The sequence below is a fragment of the Myxine glutinosa genome, chromosome 3 (assembly GCF_964187855.1).
Source record: "Myxine glutinosa chromosome 3, kmMyxGlut1.1, whole genome shotgun sequence".
NCBI lineage: Eukaryota > Metazoa > Chordata > Myxini > Myxiniformes > Myxinidae > Myxine > Myxine glutinosa.
The window spans coordinates 61,364,100-61,386,539 of NC_136263.1; the positions used below are offsets into that span (position 1 = coordinate 61,364,100).

At 48.2% G+C, this 22,440-nt stretch overlaps 1 protein-coding gene across 1 annotated transcript in view; it reads right to left on the reverse strand.

Annotated features, from left to right (window-relative positions):
• Positions 1-14,938: 14,938 nt before the first annotated feature.
• The window catches only part of LOC137417282 (aryl hydrocarbon receptor-like), a 73,206-nt gene continuing 65,704 nt past the window's right edge, over positions 14,939-22,440 (reverse strand). The window contains exons 7-11 of the mRNA XM_078774080.1: positions 21,010-21,146; positions 18,088-18,143; positions 17,804-17,906; positions 17,384-17,565; positions 14,939-15,461 (exon numbers count right to left, since the gene is read on the reverse strand). Coding sequence (XP_078630206.1) covers positions 15,250-15,461; positions 17,384-17,565; positions 17,804-17,906; positions 18,088-18,143; positions 21,010-21,146 — 690 coding nt within the window. The 3' untranslated portion in view covers positions 14,939-15,249. The remainder of the gene's footprint in view (positions 15,462-17,383; positions 17,566-17,803; positions 17,907-18,087; positions 18,144-21,009; positions 21,147-22,440) is intronic.

The window sequence follows — 22,440 nt, forward strand, 5'->3', positions numbered from 1 at the left end:
TTTTTTGTCCAATGGTGAATATATATAAATGGGAGCAATACCCCTGGTGCTCACCTGGTGGAATAAACAGTATACTGCACTGACAAGGTATTTTAAACCAATTTCAATGGTTGCTAGAAGACAGGGCAGCGTGTAGAATCATACAAGCATAATCGTAAGGCTTTAAACAATCAAAGAAAAATAATAATAAAAAACCTATTTTGCAAACACCCGACCCCCCTTACACTCCCTCAGCTCAATATATATCTATCTATATTATAATAGCCGCAGATGATTCTGTCTGTCTGTTGGGTGTCTGTCCGGGGTGTGGCTTACTCGGTTTGCAGAGTAGCTCCACCCATAGCTCCACCCATTCTGGGAGTGGCTTCATATAATTATAAACAAATATCCACCATTTTATTAACTCGCATAGCTTTGAGGCCTGTTTTGTAGGCCCGTGGTGTCTTGCTCTCTCTCTCCCAGTTTTATTTCAAATCAAATTCGATATATCATTTCATTTTTCACAGTTGCTAACATAGTTTTAGACTCGGTTGAAAAAAAACGGGAAGAAAATCCAATGAAAGTTGCCGTTTATAGAACGAAATGAATTCTCAAACGCCTGTAACTTCAAGGCCATTGAGTCTCTCTCACGCCTTTATCTCCAATCTAACTCGCCATATGATTTCATTTTTATCGATGGTTTCAGACTCGGTGTCAGCAATAATTGAGAACATTCCACACACGCGGGAAAATGCAGAGATATATTTTTTTAAATCGCGTCATGGTGTATCATACACCGCCCAACATGACACCGACGGCAACGTGTCAATATATATTAAAAATTCGCTTTTGCTTTTCCGTTAACATATATTACTTTTTCGTTTGATGACAGTCGTCACAAAAACGTCAACAATGATGCCGACATATATTTCTTCGTTTTTATTTCATTCAACATTATTAGCCGGAAGTAAAATATTGTAACGAATTTGGAAAGTGTAAAGAATGTGAGAACTGGTTTGCTGTGTTTTAACTGGCCCTCGTAGAGTAAATAAGATCGAAAGACGCCCCCCTAGTTAATTCCATGAACCGACAGACAGGCCACGATATATCTTTTTTAAATAGCTTATTTCCTTATTCTATGTAGGCTAAATATGTGTTTCCCACTAGATTGACTCTGCATTGCATCAAACGAAATAAAGCGTAGGCCCCTCCGATGATCCATGGCAGCTCAAGTGCCAGGGATTCCCCCACTTGAGCTTTGACAGCAACCGTTTATTGCAGTACTGAACTGCTGTGCAACGTGACGGCGCCTTACCTGCAGCTGCTGACCGGTTTTCACCATTACGAACAAGGGGAGTGGCTAGAGAAGACGGGTCGCCCCCCTTGTCATAGGGGGGAGGAGTAAGTCGGCCCCGCTCATCCAACCCAGAACAAGGGGTTTGGCTAAGAGAGGGCGGAGCGGGAACCCCCGAGAAAGTGCGCGAAGGTTCGGTGAGAAACCAATATAAGCCGCCGCGGGACGCACTCCACTCTCTTGCTCTGACCCCGTCCTCTTGCTTGCTGTCGCTCGTTGTTGCTGGGGAGAAGGAAGACGCCTGAACGAGCAGGTGTGTGCGAGCCATCGTGCGACCAGCTGCGCTGCAGCTAAGGGGGCAGCTAAGGGGCCGCAGGCCACGAAAAGGACGCGCCAGGCAGCAATCCACGCTGGACCCTCCATTGCCTCCCAAAACAACCATCCATCCTCAAGCCATACCTGCCTGCAATATCCCCCGTGTAAGTGTGAACGTCGTCTGTCTTGAATGTTGTCCTGGGGTTTTAAAGTAAATTGAATAGTATAAGCTAACGATTCACTGTGTGACTGCTTCTTCCATCCATTGCTTGTAAATAACTTTGATCGCTCCTTCTTTTTGCTTGTGTGTATAATAAATCCTGTTATTCCTCCGTACTCTGTCTTCTTCTCTCTTCCTCTTTACATTCGGTCGCTTTAGAGGTTTCCCGATTGAATACCTGTGGCGCGATTGGTCAACGTTGGGGGAGTCGGGCTAATCGGGGATCCTGTAACGGTCACGGTTGACCATCCGCTCGGCCCAAAGTAACATCTTGTCCGCGACCCGTAACAATTGGTGTCAGGAGTGGGATACGAGGCCCGAACCAAATTTTTAAAACGTGTAGAAAAAAAATAAAAAAATTTGGTCAAAATTACGAGCTGCCGAAATTGCGTTGTTTTATAAAACCCGAATTTTGAGATCGCGCCATGGACAATCAAGGCGATCGGATGTCGGTGGGGGAGATAGACGGGTTAGGGGTAACCCAGGACCTCGGGGAAATGTATGTGGAGGAAAGGGAGGAGGAGAGCAATGGCAATGTGGTTGAGGGAGTATCAGGCGCACAAAATGGCGGCCTCACGCACGAGGTTACGTGCGCGCAAAATGGCGCCTCGCACATGGCCACGGCGCCCGCAACCGTAGCAGCGCCGCTGGTGGATTTGAACCTTTTTTTTTATACAAATGAAGGCCCTTATGGCCCAGAATAGCGAACAATTGGAACAAAGAATGGGCAAGCAATTAAGGGAGGACATGGGGGCCAATAGCCAACGGTTAGAACAAAGGATGGGGTCCAATAGCGAGAAATTGAGGGAGGACATGGGGGCCAATAGCCAACGGTTAGAACAAAGGATGGGGTCCAATAGCGAGAAATTGAGGGAGGGCATGGGGTCCAATAGCGAGAAATTGAGGGAGGACATGGGGGCCCAGATCGGAGGGTTAGGGAGTAGAATAGAGGGATTAGAAAAAAAATTTGAGGGGTTAGACAATGGGATAAAAGAGGTGAAAAATGGGTTAATGGGGTTAGAAAATAGGATGGAAGACAAATTGCGGGAAGTAGGGGAACAATCTGCCCGGGAAATCAAACGAATGGGGAACCAGATAGAGGAGGTGCAAATCGGGTTAGAAAGTAAACTGGATGCTCAGAGGGATGAATTGGGACAGATGAGGGTGGCATCTACCAAAGAGATGGAGGAGATGAAAGAGGGGATACGACGAGGCGTAAGTGAGGAGGTCTCGGGGGTACGCGAGGAGGTAAAGCGAGGCGAAAAGCGTATGGAGAAAGAGGTGAGAAATAATACGGCGAGGTTACAAGGGGGCATAGAGGACCTGACGGAGGAGGTGGAACAGCTGACGGAGGGACAGACGGAGTTAGTGGAGCAGGTTCAAAGGAACACTGCAGTACTCGGAGGGTTAAAGGCGACACAAAAAGAAATTAAAAATGACTTGATAGCGACACAGAGGCAATGTCAGATGGTACGTGAGGGGCTGACAATGAGGTTGGACGAGGTGACAGAGGTAATGGAGACAAAGGACCGGCAGGTGAGGATGCACATAGAGACGGTCACGGTAGCCTTAGAGGACGAACTTGAGGAGACGCACCGGGAAATAAAAGAGGTGAAGCAAAAATTAGAGGAAGTGGAAGAAGAGGTGAGTGAAATTAAGAAGGGACAGACAGAAACTAAGAGGGAGATAAAGGAGGAAGTAATGGAATATGTACAAGGTCGGTGCTCAACTCATGATGTGCTGCTTACTAACCAAATAAAGAGTTTGCAGGTGGCAAAAGAGGTGCGGAGACAAGGTGCCAAGGTGAGTGGCGAAATATTCGGCAATGTATATGATGTGAGGAAAGCTTCAGTCGGCTTGGGGATTGGTTTGGATCCGGGTGTTCGTGAAAGGCCATTGGTGAAGTGTGCGACAGGTCTGGTGTGCGAAAAAAGAGGTGTGCGAGAATGTCTGACCATGGGGTGTGTGAGGAAAAAGTGCGCGCCGACCAGTGAGTGTGCTGTCGAGAGTGAGTCGGTCGTAGCGCGTGTCCGAGGGAGCACATGGAAGCGCGGTGTGGCGAGTGTTACGGAGGAAGTAACGAAAGAGTGTGCGCAAGAGGATGCGCGAGAAAGGTGTGTAACGGACAGGTGCATGGGGAAAGTGCGCTGTCAAGAGTGAAGGAGAATGCACGCCTGTGGTGAGAGTTAGAGGATGTAACGAAAGAGTGTGCGCAAGAGGATGCGCGAGAAAGGTGTGTAACAGACAGGGGCATGAGAAAAGAGTGCGCTGTCAAGAGTAAGGGTGAGTGCGCGACCGAGAGTGGAGGTGAAAGTAGGGAGAGTGACACGGAGCGTGAGTTGGTTGTGACAGGTGAGCGAGGATGTACACCTGGAATGAAAGGATGCACACCTGGAATGGTAGAGCGTGTGTGGGAATGCACACTTGAGTTGGTCGTGAGGCACGTGGTTGGGTGTGCGAGTGAGAGCACACCTGTGATTGTCACAGAGGAGGTGACCGAGGAAGGGGCGCGAAGAGGTGTGTTGGTGAGGTGTGCGAACAACGAATGTGTGCCAAAGTGTTCGGTGGTCAGGTGTGTGACCAAGTCTGTGAGCGGAATGAGTGTACCGAGGTGTGTAAGAGAAGGTGCAATGACGAGGAGCATGGGAATAGCTGGATGTATGAGCAAGAAAGGGGTAGCGTATGCGTGTAAGCATGCAGGTGAGGCATCGACGGTAACCGGGTTAGCGGTTAGAGCGACTTATAGCCGAGTCGGGCCCTCGGTGCGTGCCGGGCTTCGCGTGCCGCGAGAACCAGCGGGGATCCGAGCCACGGCGGGTTCGAAAGGACCGCCGTACGCGATCCACGCTGGGCCTCGCTTGGAACGGCCGCGTCCGTGCTCAACTAGGCGGAGCGGGCAGCTCGATAGGAAGGGTCGTCATGGCGACCACTTTTTGTTGAGACGTGCCGGCAGGTCGAGATCGGGACATTGGATGGCTCCACGCCGAGGTGGTGCGTGGGATCACGGCCCGGGTAAGCCCCGCCCCTGCCCCGAATGCGGGACGTATCCAGCCGCTGGCACAAAACAACCCGCATTCATTGCTCGGCTGTACGAAGCCGAGCTTTAGAAGGGAATTGGCGCACCGAGAGGATCTAATAAGGAGACGAGTGATGAGGTTAGTGTTTTGGACCCAAAATTAGAAAAAGGCAAAATTTGATGATTGGTACGGTGATTGGCAGAAGATTGGCAAAATTTTTGATTGGCTGAAATTTGGTGTGCCAAATTGATAGTAGGACCTCCCCGATGTGGTGGGATGGCAACTCTGTCATCGCTCACAGAAGGGGGCAAATGCGCTATAGATTATGGGGTGTATGGCAGTGAAAACTAGCCCAGGTGGGTTAGGATATTGTGTGTAGGGCCCTAGAAGATGACATTAGGTAACGATAAGATTAGTTAGTGACAAGGATACCTGTAGTGGGGACGCAGGTAGTTTAGTGTGGATGATAATGACGTGGGAGCGCAATAGTTTAAAGGGGTGACTTGGAAGCGCAAGTTTCAGAGGGGAGTAGTTAGATGAGATGATGCCGTGTGTTTGAGGATTGAACAGGTGTGATTGCACAGGTGTGCAACTGAACAGGTGGATGGAGCAGTGTATGAGTGAGTGAAGGTGATTGTGTGTGGTGTTCACCAAATGGTCCAGGAAGGAAGGAGGGTGCAGGTGGCACCAGGTGTGAGTGCACAGGTGTGCAACAACAGGTATGGAGAATGGTTGTGTGGAATAAATGGTATGGGATATATGGCGTATTGGGATGGATGGTCGTGGAGTGAGTATGGTGGAAACTATGGAGTGGAGTGGATGGTGCGAAGGTGTGAATGGGGGAAGGATGGACCCCCATCACGAATACCCGGGGCGGGTAGTGTAAGTGTTAGGTAGAGGGTACAGGTAAATTGTGGTTGGATATTGGCATCTGTGGTGCGGTTGGAAGAATGATGTTTGGATGGGTGCATTAGTGTTGTGGAAATGGCTGGGCGTGTAGCCTGTTAGTGTGTGTAGTTGGTTTGGGCACTCCACCACTGTGAGGATGTCGGCCAGGTGAGGCCGCAGGTGGGCTCTGGGAGCCGGTAGAGTTGTTGTGGATGGGGCCCGAGGATCCGGAGGATGGACCCGGGTAGCCCAGTGCCAGAGGGCACCGAGTGGGGTGACAGAGCCAGGAGGGGCCTTCCCCAGCTAGATAGGTTAGGGTGAGGAGCAGGTAAGCTCGGGTGGCAACTACAGTGGTGGAGGTGTGCAGGTGGGTAGACCTGCTGGGAGAGCTACACGTCACAGCCCAGAAATTGTGCAAGGGCACCGGGAGATGAATCGGGGGAGTGAGACCCCAAATTGAGAAGCACCACAGTTTGGGCAATGGGAATTGGTTTTTAAAACCCATAGTGTAAATTGGCCAATGGATTGGCAGGGAAAGACCCCGGGTAGTGTAAAGGGTGTTAAAGTCATTTAGAGGATAGTTAGGATTGAAGTCTCCTCGCACCATCTACATGCACTCACCTGAAGTAAAGATGACGTACCTCCACACCATGCCATGTTTAATTATTTTTATGTGCAAATGTTTTGAATTGTGAGACGCATCATGACGTGGGTGTGACATTGTGCTTGATGTTCCATCTCTTCCTCCTTATGAGGATTGATGATGAATTGATGATGGCAAATTTTGGATAGTGGGATTGTGGAGACGAATTTGGTATGGGAAATTAGGGGAAGACGTGACAGTAGCGACGGATTTGTAAAGGTGTAAATTGTTGTAAATATGGGGTAAGAGCAAGGGTAGTGTAGGTGACAGGGGGGGGTGACGTACGGTAGGGACGAGTTTTTCTCACTTCGCTCTCCGTACGCACTTCACCCTGCATTGCCTTTATTGACGTGTACCCTTGTGACCTTACCCCTCGCTCATTTGTCTTCCCCCCTTTTTGTCTCCCACTTGAGGACCTGTGCGCCATTGGGCACCGAGGGGAGCGTGCGTGAGGTGGCCATTGTGCGCACGAGATTCCCAGAACCAGCATGCATTGCGTTGATGTACCACTTTATGGACCGCTGTTCTGCGGCCAAGTACCACTTGATGGACCCCAGGTTCTGGGGCAGGGCACCTCTGTTGGAGACCGGCCATAGTGGCCAGGGAATCTTGCTTGCGGACCTCGGTAAGGTGGCACCTATGCCAAACAGGTGGACCACCCTTAGTTGGCCCCTGAGGCCCTAAATAAAAATGAACACAAGTTGTGCTTTTTATTATTTCCAAGTAGGCCGCATGAAGCCAGAAGACGTCGGGAAGAACATCGGCCCAGCAGAAAAAGAGAAGACCACCACCAGTTGTTTTGTTGTGTTTATTATGAACCGTGGTGACTGTGCACCGAGTGGTACTTTTGGTGCTTTGTGGTGCTTTTGGGTGCTTTGGTGGTATTGGTACTGGTGCATCGATGCAATGCGTGCTGTCTCCTCCCTCCCAACAGGAATTTCTTTCTTGTTCCCTAAAAAGAAAAAAAAAAACACAGGTCCTGGGTTGCGTTGTAAATAAGAAATAACGTCACTGTAAATAATGCTCCCCACCGTAAATGTATAGTTTGAGAACAATTCCGTAATTCGGTTAGCTGTGGGCTTGAGTCTGTTAGACAGGGTGCAATGCAATAGGGGGACATACTTATTTGTGTTTTAAAATCGTCACACTCAGGGCCAGGTTAAAAGTAGAGGGAACTACACCTACGTGTCACACTAAATTAAAGTTGTAGGCCCGGGCACGGACCTGAAGAAAGGAGGGTGCAGTGTAACGAATTTGGAAAGTGTAAAGAATGTGAGAACTGGTTTGCTGTGTTTTAACTGGCCCTCGTAGAGTAAATAAGATCGAAAGACGTCCGCCTAGTTAATTCCATGAACCTACAGACAGGCCACGATATATCTTTTTTAAATAGCTTATTTCCTTATTCTATGTAGGCTAAATATGTGTTTCCCACTAGATTGACTCTGCATTGCATCAAACGAAATAAAGTGTAGGCCCCTCCGATGATCCATGGCAGCTCAAGTGCCAGGGATTCCCCCACTTGAGCTTTGACAGCAACCGTTTATTGCAGTACTGAACTGCTGTGCAACGTGACGGCGCCTTACCTGCAGCTGCTGACCGGTTTTCGCCATTTGCGGCCATTACGAACAAGGGGAGTGGCTAGAGAAGACGGGTCGCCCCCCTCGTCATAGGGGGGAGGAGTAAGTCGGCCCCGCTCATCCAACCCAGAACAAGGGGTTTGGCTAAGAGAGGGCGGAGCGGGAACCCCCGAGAAAGTGCGCGAAGGTTCGGTGAGAAACCAATATAAGCCGCCGCGGGACGCACTCCACTCTCTTGCTCTGACCCCGTCCTCTTGCTTGCTGTCGCTCGTTGTTGCTGGGGAGAAGGAAGACGCCTGAACGAGCAGGTGTGTGCGAGCCATCGTGCGACCAGCTGCGCTGCAGCTAAGGGGCCGCAGGCCACGAAAAGGATGCGCCAGGCAGTAATCCACGCTGGACCCTCCATTGCCTCCCAAAACAACCATCCATCCTCAAGCCATACCTGCCTGCAATATCCCCCGTGTAAGTGTGAACGTCGTCTGTCTTGAATGTTGTCCTGGGGTTTTTAAGTAAATTGAATAGTATAAGCTAACGATTCACTGTGTGACTGCTTCTTCCATCCATTGCTTGTAAATAACTTTGATCGCTCCTTCTTTTTGCTTGTGTGTATAATAAATCCTGTTATTCCTCCGTACTCTGTCTTCTTCTCTCTTCCTCTTTACATTCGGTCGCTTTAGAGGTTTCCCGATTGAATACCTGTGGCGCGATTGGTCAACGTTGGGGGAGTCGGGCTAATCGGGGATCCTGTAACGGTCGCGGTTGACCATCCGCTCGGCCCAAAGTAACATCTTGTCCGCGACCCATAACAATATGTTTCAAGAAATTACCGAGAGATATTTCTTCGTTTTTTTTTATTAGTTATGTGCGCATACACTTTAAATAGGTTTATTTGAAATCTTTAATTTTCCACAAACATTCCACACACGCGGGAAAATGCAGAGATATATTTTTAAAAATCGCGTCATGGTGTATCATACACCGCCCAACATGACACCGACGGCAATGTGTCGATATATATTTAAAATTCGCTTTTGCTTTTCCATTAAGATATATTACTTTTTCGTTTGATGACAGTCGTCACAAAAACATCAACAATGATGCCGACATATATTTCTTCGTTTTTATTTCATTCAACATTAGCCGGAAGTACAATATGTTTCAGGAAATTACCGAGAGATATTTCTTCGTTTTTTTTATTAGTTATGTGCGCATACACTTTAAATAGGTTTATTTGAAATCTTTAATTTTCCACAATATAATTTACTTGCCATTTATCATTTGATGATTACGAGACACTTCCTCTTGAGGATCGTGACAATTCATGCGCTGCGTGGAAACTTCTATTTCCAAAATGAATGAGACGATCGATGAAGAACGCAGACTTGAACAGGATGCAGCAAGAAAGCGAATGAGACGGGCGAACGAGTCCATCGACGAACGTCAATGCAAACTTGCGGGGTCACCCGTGGGAATCCCACGGGCATGGATGTGTGTGACATTTCGACATATTGAGTTAGATGCTGCACATTCATTTTTACAAAATGGTTACTGGCAAGTCATCAGATCCAGAAATGGTGTAATGAACACAATTTATTTACGCGCAAGCAAGAAAGCAAGACGGCCCGATTTCCGATTCCGACGGGCGAGACGGGCCGATTTGGAGCAAGAAAAAGAATGAGACGGGAGAAAAACGAGAGAAACGAGACGGGGAAAGCCGATTGGAGAGGCGAGTGAGGAGCGATTGGAGAGGCGAGTGAGGAGCGATTGGAGAGGCGAGTGAGGAGCGATTGGAGAGGAGAGTGAGGGATTGGAGAGGAGAGGAGTGTGAGGGATTGGAGAGGAGAGGAATGTGAGGGATTGGAGAGGAGAGGAGTGCTAGGTGGAGAGAGGAGAGTGTCAGGTGGAGAGGAGTGAGGGGTCACATATTATGTGAAATAAATAAATTGTGTTCATTACACCATTTCTGGATCTGATGACTTGCCAGTAACCATTTTGTAAAAATGAATGTGCAGCATCTAACTCAATATGTCGAAATGTCACACACATCCATGCCCGTGGGATTCCCACGGGTGACCCCACTATATTTCTTCGTTTTTATTTCATTCAACATTATTATCCGGAAGTAAAGGTTCACATGTTCATTTCACATGTGCAAAAACAAACTCCATTTCACGTGTGCATGGACATGAAACACAGACGGGAAATTGCTTAGAGATATTTCGGTCGAAGCAATTATACACCGCCCAAATAAAATATTTCACCGATACACCGAGCGAATTTCAGCGAATTTCACCGAGTTTCAGGAAATTACCCAGAGATATTTCTTCGTTTTTATTTCATTAGTTACTAGCAGAAGTACTCAGCGTTGCCGGGCGGGGGAGGGGGGAAGGGCACGTACACTTTAAACATGTTGTTACGTGGTCCCCTCGGTGAATACCTGGTCTCGGTGACCCCCGGACCGTGAGAGGAACTCCGCCAGCAAGCTGTATTATATATGCGCTTTCGCCACGCAATCCATATGAATTTCACCCAGGAGACAACTGAAGTTCAAGGATATTTCCAATGGTAATGATACCATACAATTTCAATGACACAACCACGGAGATTTTCCCCGAGCAATCAACAATACACAACCATCAACAATTCCCAATTCACAAACACTTCCCTATGAGTAAGATGGCCATCTTATATATGTGTGTCCCGGTGAGTACTCACAACCCCCTTTCGGTCTCTGCTCCTCACAATGTCTCTGGGCCCCTCCTGACCAAGATACTGGTCGGCGTCTCCGCACTCGGGCGGTTGAACGAACCCCGGGTGGACGTTTCTCCACCGGGCAGGTATCGTACCAGGCACCGTGGCTGCAGCCCCTCGTGGCCACGCGGAGCGGGTACGGTAGAGCAAGCCAAACCCCACGCCGCTTGCAAGGCGCGTTAGGCCCCAACGTGCGACCCGCACGCGTCTGTTTAGACGGTGCCGCGAACGTTACCAGACGTGGGGTCGATGCACGGCCCCACGTCAACTTGACGTCTCCACCGGGCAGGTACACGTCCCGGTGATTCCTCTCGCCAGACAGGCTTCGGAACGCCGCTTTTCCACGCAGCGCAAGGTCGATCCCACCTTTTGGTCGGAGCGGGGCGAGGAAGAATACTACTCGTCCCTTTTCTTCCTCGTGTCTTTTTTCTCTTCCGTTTTCGGTCACTTCCGTTTCCGGCCACTTGTTCAGAAGGGCTCCTGACCCTCCAATCACAACAACCCTTAATATACTACACACGGATAAGCAAAGACCTGAATGGTAATCCACATACATTCACATAAATATGTAACACTCCCCCCCTTCAAGAAAGAAAGTTTGAACCCAGCGAAAACTTTCTTTGCCGGCCAATTTGGAGAAACAAACCAGATAACTCAACCCCCCCACATTATCAGTTGCCCCCGGGCACAGTTATCACTTAAAAATAAAGCAACCAAAATTTCCCCACAACCCCTCCAGATTACTCACTCTGGACTAAGCACCAGCAACGACATTGTCCCTGCCAAATCAAACTCCATCTCCTGACCCTCTGACTTTGACCGCCAGTTTCTTGTGAATGAAGGTTAAGGGGTTGATCACAGATCCAAAGTTAAGCCACTCGATAGCACTTTTTCTGGGAGGCCAAGCCGAGTATTCACTACATGGATGCCTTTAGGAACGTGGAGTTCACGGTTAGTCCGTGCAGGAAAGTTCTCTACATGGGCGCCTTGAGGAACGTGGAGTTCACGGTTAGTCCGTGCATGAAAGTTCACTACATGGACGCCTTTAGGAACGGCGTTCACGGTTAATCCGTGTAGGAATCTTGGCTCGGCGGCTCCGCCGCATTCAGTGCTTCAACTTCTCAGAACTTCCCTAATAATTAGGGTGGGACCACTTGTCCCTGTAGTCCCATGAATAGCGGTCTCCTTCTCGGCCACTACTTTGCCCATCCTTCCTTCGGGAGCGGCCGTCACTCAGGGAGCCTCCATAATAATATTGATTGCGGCCACCACCAACACTACCGCCCAGTTGTCCTCTCCTGTAGACCTCTCGACGTCTACGAAATGCCTTCCCTACTGTTATGGTCCGACCCTCCAAATCCCTGCCATTCCAATTCTTCTCTGCCTCTCTGGCGTCTTTTGTGCTGGCAAACGTGACAAAGCCGAACCCTCTTGACTGTTGCGTTTCCCAGTCTCTTACCAACCGCACTTCCACCAGCGGCCCATATCTGTTGAAGACAGAGGTCAGAACTTCTTCCTCTGTTTTGAAGTTCAGTCCCCCTACAAATAACTTGGCACTTTTGTCGCCATCCCGAGCTGGTGTGGCGTTATTTTCCCTGCTGGGCTCTTTACCAACCCTCAGGTTACCATAAACTTGACCCCCGGCCAAATCATTCCCGATAACCACAGATACACCCTCTACAGGAAGCGTGGCTTGTAAACCGACGGTGACCGGTCCTGACACCAAATCGGACTCCAAATGGATGACATGAAGGGGAGCACTAACACCGCCCCCGATCCCCTGTAAACGAACACTATCCCCCGTTGCCGTCTCCTCGGACCATGGCAAAATGCCTTCCAGCATTAAAGATTGATGTGCCCCTGTGTCCCTCAATATCCTAACCGGTTTCCGGTTAGTCGAGGCTCCATCCCGTGACACAAACCCCTCTGAAATAAATGGTTGGTAACCCTTTTGATGGCGATTTCTCACAATGGCCATTGCGTTTGGAGTCGTAGTAGTCGGACTCCGCTCTGGGTCTTCGCTTTTCATGCGGTAACAACTGGACATCAAGTGTCCAGGTTTCTTGCAAAAAGCGCAAGTAGGCCCGGAGGAAAAACTCGTGGTCTGCCTCGGGCCCCCCGAACTATAAGTTTGTCTTGGGCCCGCATCCCTCTGATTTCGAACAGGTGGGGTATCATAGTTGTCCCCATAATCATCTCGAGGCCGCCGCCATGTATGGTCGTTCTCCGCACCTGCTGTTCCCCACCTCCCCTGCGGAGATCTAGGCGAGGAGTTAGGTTCGTGGACCCCTATTCGGTGGGTTAAGGCATAATCATCTGCCATGGTGGCTGCGTCCCACAACTTTGGTACTTTCTTTTCCTGCAGGTACACTTTGATGTCCTCGTGGACACACTGCTGGAATTCCTCCACCAGGATCAAGTCCCGCAATGTTTCGAAGTCTTTCCCGACTCCTTTTGACTCACACCACCGATCAAACATGTTTTCTTTCACTCTGGCAAACTCCACATGGGTCTCACTCTCCCTCTTCCTGGCATTCCTGAATTTTTGCCTGTAAGCTTCCGGAACCAACTCATAGGCCTTGAGGATGTGCTTCTTCAGTACCTCATAATCTGCACATTGGTCCATTGGTAGCGCCGAATAAATTTCCTGAGCTTTCCCCACCAGCACACTTTGCACGAGTATGGTCCAGGCCTCCTCCGGCCAGTTTAATTGTCGAGCCACTTTCTCAAAGTGTGGGAAAAATTTCGCGACTTCCTTTTCACTGAACGGTGGAACCAGCCTCACATGTCTGCCCACATCCCAGGTTTTCTGGTTAGGTGTCGACCCCGTCAGCAAGGGTGGTGCCTCTCCCCGTTCTCTCATTAACTCCAGCTCCTTGAATTTGATTTCTTGCTGAAGCTCCATGTCACGTTCCTTTAATTCCCTTTCCGCTTTTCTCTCCTCTGCTTCGAGGTCCCTTGCAGCTCTCCTTTCCTCTGCTTGTTCCTTTTCTCTTCTTTCCTGGAGTTCTCTTTCCACTCTCCTTTCCTCGGTTCTTTCTTGTGCTGTTTTCTCTTCCAACCTTTCCTGGAGTTCTCGTTCCACTCTCCTTTCCTCTGCTTTTTTGTCTTTAACCTTTCCTGGAGTTCTCGTTCCACTCTCCTTTCCTCTGCTTGTTTCTCTTCTCTCCTCGCTTCTGCTTTCCTTTCTTCTTCTTTTAACCTTTCCTGGAGTTCTCGTTCCACTCTCCTTTCCTCCGCTTGTTTCTCTTCCCTCCTCTCTTCTGCTTTCCTTTCTTCTTCTGCTCTTTCCTTTTCTGCTTTCCTTTCTTCTTCTGCTCTTTCCTTTTCTGCTTTCCTTTCTTCTTCTGCTCTTTCCTTTTCTGCTTTCCTTTCTTCTTCTTTAATCCGTTCCTGGCTCCGTAATTGCAACTCCAGTTTCCGGAGCTCAACGTCTTCTGGTTCTTCGGGTAGCCACTCCCAGGCTAACTCGTTGGGAAGGCCTGGTGCCCTCCCAACACCCCCTATCAACCAAGCCGGAGTGAGGACGCGCACTTCCCGCGCCCGCTGCTGCCGTTGCTGTTGTTGTTGTTGTTGTTGCTGAACCGTGAGGAAGAGCTGCGGGGAGGTATCGGGAGGTCCTAAACTTCCTAACGGTGCCATACAATCACATTCTGGTGCAACGAAGGGTCAGAATTAATGGAAACGAGTCCTTAACTGACATAGACTAAGAATAACTAGCAAGATGTCCTATAGTTGTCTTACATGAGATGCGGTGAACCTGGGCACGACATTTAATGGGGGAAATAGGGGGAGGTCGGGTCTACAGAGTGTTGTTTACAGAAAATGGGACTAGGGAATGGGGGATTGGGGATAGTTGGGAAGTATTGAGGAAATAGGGGAATATTTACAAGCGGATATGGATGGATGCAAATCCCATATCCGCAACAAACTGGTTCCGCAACAATCCCATATCCGCAACAATCCCATATCCGCAACTATCCGCAACAAGATGCTTATTTATTTGTAAGCATCGAGGTCAAACTGTGGTCAAACTCTGGTCAAACATTTTACGATGTTAATATTGAGCTCATATTATGATTGTCTGTGCAAAGAGAAACTACTTCAAATTTTGTCCATCATGGTTGATCCTGAATTCTGCACTTGTGTTAAAATTCTCGAAGAAAAAAGAAAACCTTTTGACCTGACATGTCGAGATATGATGGGATTCAGCTGGCCTCCAGCTGAGAGCAATAGAGAAGTCAAAAGATGTACAACGTTGCTGCAAAGTTGCCATTTTATTAATTTTTCCATCATCCGTGTGTGTACAAGACATTGTTGGAAAATAAACAAGATTTTGTAGTGGGAAAATAATTTCCAAGTTTTATCAAAAATGTAAAAAATAATAATAATAATAAAGTTGCAGTTGCCTCTGCCCACCAACTCTCCAACCCCTGCCCCCAGATCACTTTAGTCATGTTGAGGGTTTGTTGCAAGTCATTTTATATGTTACATTAATCTCTGACTTTCCTGCAAATGCCATCTTAGTCACTTCCTGTTTTTGATTTTCAAGCCCCAACCCCCAACTAGACTGACAGCTGTCTCTCTTTCATGACCATACTGCAGGGCCAGGTAAATGCAGAGGGTGGACATAATCCCCTGACACACTGGCCTCCCACCAACTGCTTTATTGGTTGTGGGGTGAGCGGAGCAGCAGGGTAGTACCAAGAATGGATGGAGCCAGGTTCGCAAGGCCTTGATATAACACTCATATGCATCCACTTGGGCTCAGGTGCAGCTGCAGGGAAGCAGAAAAGAGAAGGGATAGAGTATTCTGCATAATCGATCTCTGATGAAAGAAATTGAGGCAAACTCAATAGGTAATCTGCAATCGGTGGTAGTGAGAAGAAGCTGAGAAATCCTAATTATACATTCTTCCCAGCTGATTTTGAACATTAGTCACCCTTGCAGTGAAGGAGTGTGTAATAGATAAATACATACCTGTTTAGTATTAGTTAATTTTTAAAATCGTGGATTGTGGGGTGCATTTTTCTTTTTATTTATTTATTTTATATTTATATATTTTTGTCCCCTTGTATAACTCCAAGAATGAAAAACAGCTGGTGCTTATTTTTTGGAATAAAAACATAATTATGGAACTGCCTGATGTAACTATGGGGGGATGGGGAGGGGTAGGGGGAGCGGGAGTTGAAGACCAAAAAACAGAATCCTAATGACATCAATAGCTGCTTTGAGCTTAATTTGAAAAAAGAAAATCAATGTTGTGCAATGATGGTAAAGGTTAACATTTGTTAAAACGAATGGTACCTGCAGAATGAGTATTCATCATAAAAGGGAGTCCGCTGTAATAAAACTGGGACCAAGGGGCCCGATTAACGAGGAGCTTCGGAAGGTTTTGCAGTCGGCTAGCATTTGCTTGTGAGGAAGTGGATGCACAAGAGGGAAAATGTTTTCCACAAACTCGAGTAGCACAGGCTCTATATATGATTGACCAGACATCATCACAACAGTCCTAACATGATCAACTAGAACGGCACTCGGTAGAGTGCATACCTCTGCGAGGCAGAACAGTTTACGTTTTGTATCCCACTGATAGGCCAGATCTGGATTATTCTGACCTGAACCAAAATCTCATCAGCTTGTTCTTGTCATCGAACCACCTTATTTTGTGATAAGTCTGCACAAAGTTTTGAAATATTGTGCAAAATATCGTTTTTGCTGTATTTCTCAATGGTGAAGAATCACGTAGAGATTTAAAAAATTCACCAAAATCGAATCAATTCGTCCTTGTCACACACAAGCCTCTCCTCAGTGAAAGACACATGAAAGCCACTTGGAGTTTGCAAAAAAGCAACGAAAGGACTTTCAGACTGAGAAACAAGATTCTGTGTCTGATGAAACCAAGATTGAACTGTTTGGCTTCCGTCTGGCCACTCTGCCATAACGCTCAGATCGGTGGAGTGTTGCAGTGATGGTTGTCCTTCTGGAAGTTTCTCCCATCTCCACACAGGATCTCTGGAGCTCAGCCAGAGTGACCACTGGGTTCTTGGTCACCTCTCTTACCAAGGCTCTTCTCCCCCGATTCCTGAGTTTGGCCCCATGGCCAGCTCTAGGAAGAGTCCTGGTTGTTCCAAACTTCTTCCATTTAAGAATTATGGAGGCCACTGTGCTCTTGGGAACTTTCAATGCAGCAGAAATTTTTTTGTAGGCTTCCCCAGATCTGTGCCTCGACACAATCCTGTCTCTGAGCTCTGCAGGCAGTTCCTTCGACCTCATGGCTTGGTTTTTGCTCTGATATGTATTGTCAGCTGAGACCTTATATAGACAGGTGTGTGCCTTTCCAAATCATGTCCAATCAATTGAATTTAGCACAGGTGGACTCCAATCAAGATGTAGAAACATCTCAAAGATGATCAAGAGAAATGGGAGGCACCTGAGCTAAATTTCAAGTGTCATAGCAAAGGGTCTGAATACTTATGTCAATGTGATATTTCAATTTTTTATTTTTAATAAATTTGCAAAACTTTCTAAAATCCTGTTTTCTCTTTGTCATTATGGGGTATTGAGTGTAGATTGATGAGGGAAAAAATTAATTTAAACTATTTCAGCAGAAGGCTGCAACATAACAAAATGTGAAAAAAGTGAAGGGGTCTGAATACTTTCTGAATGCACTGTATGTAACAATACAAAGGATCTCACCTTGATTGCTCTGTCCATAAGGTCCTGCCATATTTCTCCAACTTGAAGGCCCTTCCAAGCTTCTGGGGGTTCTGTGTACACTGCAGCTTTGGCTGTTCCCAACACAGCTCTTACAGTCAATGGAGCAAAAGCTGCCGGACTCTTGGCATGGGTACACAAAATGCTCGGCCCTCTTCATCTGACTGCACCAACAGGAAATTCCTTTTATTGACTCGGTGAAGGATGTTTACTAAACTTGAACCATACTTAACATGAAATGGGAACTGATATGATAATCACTCTGAAGTTTACTATATTTTGATAAACTCTTGGTTTGGGTTAAGAAAAAATGTACAAACCCATATAAATACATAAAAGATCAACATCCTGGGCATGCATCCAATTTCATCCAATGCTCTCATGGTGGAGTTGGAGACTTACCCTAAATTGGAGTCGTAGTACAAGCCACAGGCCCCATGTGGCATGCTAGGATATGCCCAGATCCAATGATCGCCTCCCAGCAATGCGTGACTGCCATGTGAGGCTGAAATGCGGACAAAAACAAATGATGTAAACGGTCTCTCAGTGGGTCCAGGAAATTTGTTTTCTCTCATTCATTTTTTGTTAGTTACTCGTATCATGCACTTTCAACTTGAAGCTTAATTTAGCGCCATCATTGGAAAGCAACAAGTCGGCAAACGACCCATGACGGAACCGTTTCTTACCTGAAAGACTTAGATGGGTTTTGAATTGGGGTTCCTTTGCTTGAAAATGCACCCTTCTGTCAAGAGATGGACAAGGATGAAAGTTTGACCCCCTTCAACCCTACCCTCTCCCCCTAGCCCCTATGATATAACAGGCATGCCTTTTCTCTGTCCTGTATTGTACTTTAAAATACCTCTTTCTTCCCTCTCCCCTACCCAACTTCAGTGCCATATTTCTCCCCTATTAATGACTCTCTCTCTCTTTCCACCGCTCCTCCCTTTCATACATAGTTACGGTTCTCTCGCCGGCCTTCTTCCCCTTATCAAGGGGGGATTAATCCCCTTGTCTTACTGGCCTGGCGGAACCGAGACTTATTACGTCCTTTCCGGGCGAGCGCAAAATAGGGTTTCGGGACCAAATTCTCGCTCGTACCTAAGTACTCGCGCCACCACGGAAACGAGGTAGCAAGCCTCGCATGAACCACGTCAGGTTGGAGTACGCCGAGCGGTTTGCGTACACGTGATCCGCGCAGTCTTAACTAGTGGAACCCGATTGGAGCGATCTTATTCGTGCCACGCTTAGTCAATTGGAGAAATCACGGGAACGATCGAATCAAGAAGAAAGGAAGAACAGATGGGTTTAATGATTCCCACACGTATTTACAGTTCAGGACGAAGAGACACAGAGCAAGCTTAGACAGTCTTACTAATCTGGACAACGGGCCCGTCTCACACACACACAGGGAATTGCAGATGTCGATGTTCACCAACGCGCCAATGTGGTCATCCAGGATCGGCCCCATCCGGCTCTCCGTGGTCCACGTGCGTCCCGCGAAGATGGTGATCGGCGAAGACAGGGACTCGTAGCGCGTCTCTCAAACGAAGGCGATATATCGGGCGGAACGGCAAGGGGCGGACTTTTACGGCAAAGGGCGGTTACTCAGCCGTTCTCATGCAAGTGCGGCAAGGCGCATCAAGCTCATCAAGCACCGCGCGTTCTGGCTGTAAGTTCTCCTTAATGTCTTCCTCCCTCCCGGCAAGTCCTTTGGGTTCTCTAGCGCTAGTCCTCCGCTTCAGTCCTCCTCTGCCAGTCCTTTCGAGGGCTTTTCGCAGCGGGTTATATAGGCACGCCCCGCGAACCTTCTGGAACTCACCAGACTCTTCTCACCACGCCCTCTGACGCCACCACCCCTGAGCTCTGATTGGCGGCTCATGCTTACCGTCATCGCTTCTGCCGCTCCGCCTCGACTCCACCCCGATCCTCCTCCGCCTCCCTCGTGTTAACTCGCCCAAAATGAACCAACGTTAACAAGCTGTATTGAGGTTACAGACGTAGGATGATCGGCGGCAGTAGGGCTTATTTTCCTGGCTTTACACAATGCAGAATTAACACTGGAAAGGGCCTATTCTCACACATACTAAGAAATAACTATACTACAAATGAGGCTACATGTTGCTTGTGTGACTATCTATGGGGGACAGACTTTAACCTTTATTAGGCTCACTTTACAGACTCAAAACCGTAACAATACATTATGAATAAATTGCCTGGGTTAGGGCATGTCTGGGGGTGAGGTGTATTAACTGTGAAGAGACTTTATCCAGAGGTTCCTTGCAATTAGAAAGATGCTTTTTCCAGATTGAAGAAAGGAAGTTGTATTCCAGAAACCTTGTATTCCAGGCATCGGCAAGGAACAAGCGTTGTATCATTTCTGCCATTGGCTGAACGGACTGAAGCTGCTGCAGGTGTCTGCCACTGGGATTAGGGGACGTTTAGCCTCAACTGGAATGGTTAGCAAAGTCCTACATGGAGATTGAGCCCAAAATACTACGTCGAGGATGTCGGACAACACGGGATAAACAAGGATGCTGTCAATAGTAACATGTGGATTGCTCTGTCAGAATAAAGTGGCAATCTCAGTATGTAAGAGACCTTCTTTTCTGCAGGTGGAGAGCTAAGCAAACTGAGCTCGGCTTACAACACTCTCCAATAAATGAATCTGACCTTAAGACCATGTCAGGGAGATCGGTCTAACCTTGATTGACATTTTGTTCATTGATGCATTTTCACCTCCATCCACGTTCTCCGTAGGTTGATAGAAAGCTTCAGCAGAAAAGTAGCAAAGAAACAAAACAACAAATTGAGAATCCAATAAACTCCCATGAAATACGAGCATCCCGGCCCTGAAGAATTGTCAATTGGTTATGGGTTGTGGTGGTGTTTCGGATAACCAGAAAGAAATTGCTTTTTTCGTGTGGAAAGCTCACAGTGTATATAAATGGTAGGAGGTGAACAATGTAGGGCAGGGGAAAGGTGAGAATAGACGGGGGTGAGTTTGGAAAATGGTCTTTGGACTTCTGATCATGACGATCCATCTTTTTTATGAAAGGGTTGACAAAGGCAGATCGCACTCCAGAAACTGCTTTGACAGAGTACCACCAGGTATTGGAAGAGGGGGAAAGGTTGTAAAGTCCAAAGTTGAGGTGAGACTGAAACTTTATTTCCACCACAGAGCGGTGGTGCTGCTGAAGAGGTTTCTTGGAAAGGGTTATACTTGGTGGTTTGTCATTGCCTTCCCGGCGTTTTTTGTCCATGCTCGAGCAAGGAGGCAGCACTTCCCATTTCAAGGTTTTTGGGACTACTCGGACGGGGTTTGAACCACCGAGCTTTTCCAGACTCGGAGCGTACGCTCTGACCATTATGTCACGAGTCTGGTTTTTCCATGGCTAAAAACATGAATATTGAAAGCTTGTCCTTTGGTAGGTTTAAAATTAATTTACATTTTCATTGCGCTTTAGGTTGAGCAGCTCAAAGAGGAAATGTGGATAAGGGAAACTTCCTTGTGACCTCGTGTGGTGTGATTTTACACTAGAGCACTGTGTATTAGGCTGTACTTGGGACGAAAGGCTTTGTAGTGCAACTTTTTGTTTATGCATGTTTACCTTGAGTTCGCTGGTAGAGGCATGATGGTCTGCACAGGACTAGCGATGGCGAAAAATGCTGGGATGACCCTATCATCCGACTCTGATGTGGCCAGTTGTACAGTTAACCCCTTCACACGTCCTTGGAAGCAGAAGGTCTGTAGAAAAAGATAGCAGACATAATCTATATTATAATAGCCGTAGATGATTCTGTCTGTTGGGTGTCTGTCCGGGGTGTGGCTTACTCGGTTTGCAGAGTAGCTCCACCCATTCTGGGAGTGGCTTCATATAATTATAAACAAATATCCACCATTTTATTAACTCGCATAGCTTTGAGGCCTGTTTTGTAGGCCCGTGGTGTCTTGCTCTCTCTCCCAGTTTTATTTCAAATCAAATTCGATATATCATTTCATTTTTCACAGTCGCTAACATAGTTTTAGACTCGGTTGAAAAAAAACGGGAAGAAAATCCGATGAAAGTTGCGGTTTATAGAACGAAATGAATTCTCAAACGCCCGTAACTTCAAGGCCATTGTCTCTCTCACGCCTTTATCTCCAATCTAACTCACCATATGATTTCATTTTTATCGATGGTTTCAGACTCGGTGTCAGCAATAATTGAGAACATTCCACACACGCGGGAAAATGCAGAGATATATTTTTTAAAATCGCGTCATGGTGTATCATACTAAAGCGCGGCGTTACGCACGCTGCTTGTGAGCAAGGAGGAAGCGGACAAGCGGTAACATATAAACGTGTTTATTGTAAGAGCACACTGTAACACTGAACTGCTCCGGGCTGGTCGCCCGGTGTATATCATGAGGCCACGCCTACCCCTCGGGCGTGGCCACCACCCACTTGGTGCGTGGAATGATGTCACCACGCCAGTGGGCTTTTGTGTCCGCCACACGCGCCCCCCCAGAATTCCCGCGCACCTGGAGGGCCAGTTTGCGGGGCAGACGAATGACCCGGCCGAAGCGCCCCCTGGCGATCGGCGGCGTCCGGGGTGCAGGGATGCCAGGTGGGATGCCCCTGGCTGCCTCTGGGATGGGTGCAGGACCGGGGGGCGGCGTGGCACCGGGGCTGGGCGGTGCCGGGGGTCCGCCCGCAGGAGGGCGGCCCCGACGTGGGGGTCGGGCCACTGGCGGTGGATGGTCCACATCGAGGTGGGCCGGCTTGAGGCGGTCTACCGAAACGCGGTCAGGAGTACCGCCGATGTCCAGGGTGAAGTGCTTCGCCCCGCTCTCCAGCACGCGGAAAGGCCCGTCGTACGGGGGCCGCAGTGGTGTCCGATGGGCATCGTGGCGGACGAAGACGTACTCCGCCGTGCGAAGCTCCGGGGCGACGTGCGTCGGTGGGTGCCCTTGGCATGCCGTTGGCACCGGGGCGAACCTCTGGGCGGTCTCTTGCAGAGCGGAGCGCTGCTGTGCCGCGGACCATGGTGCCGTGGAGT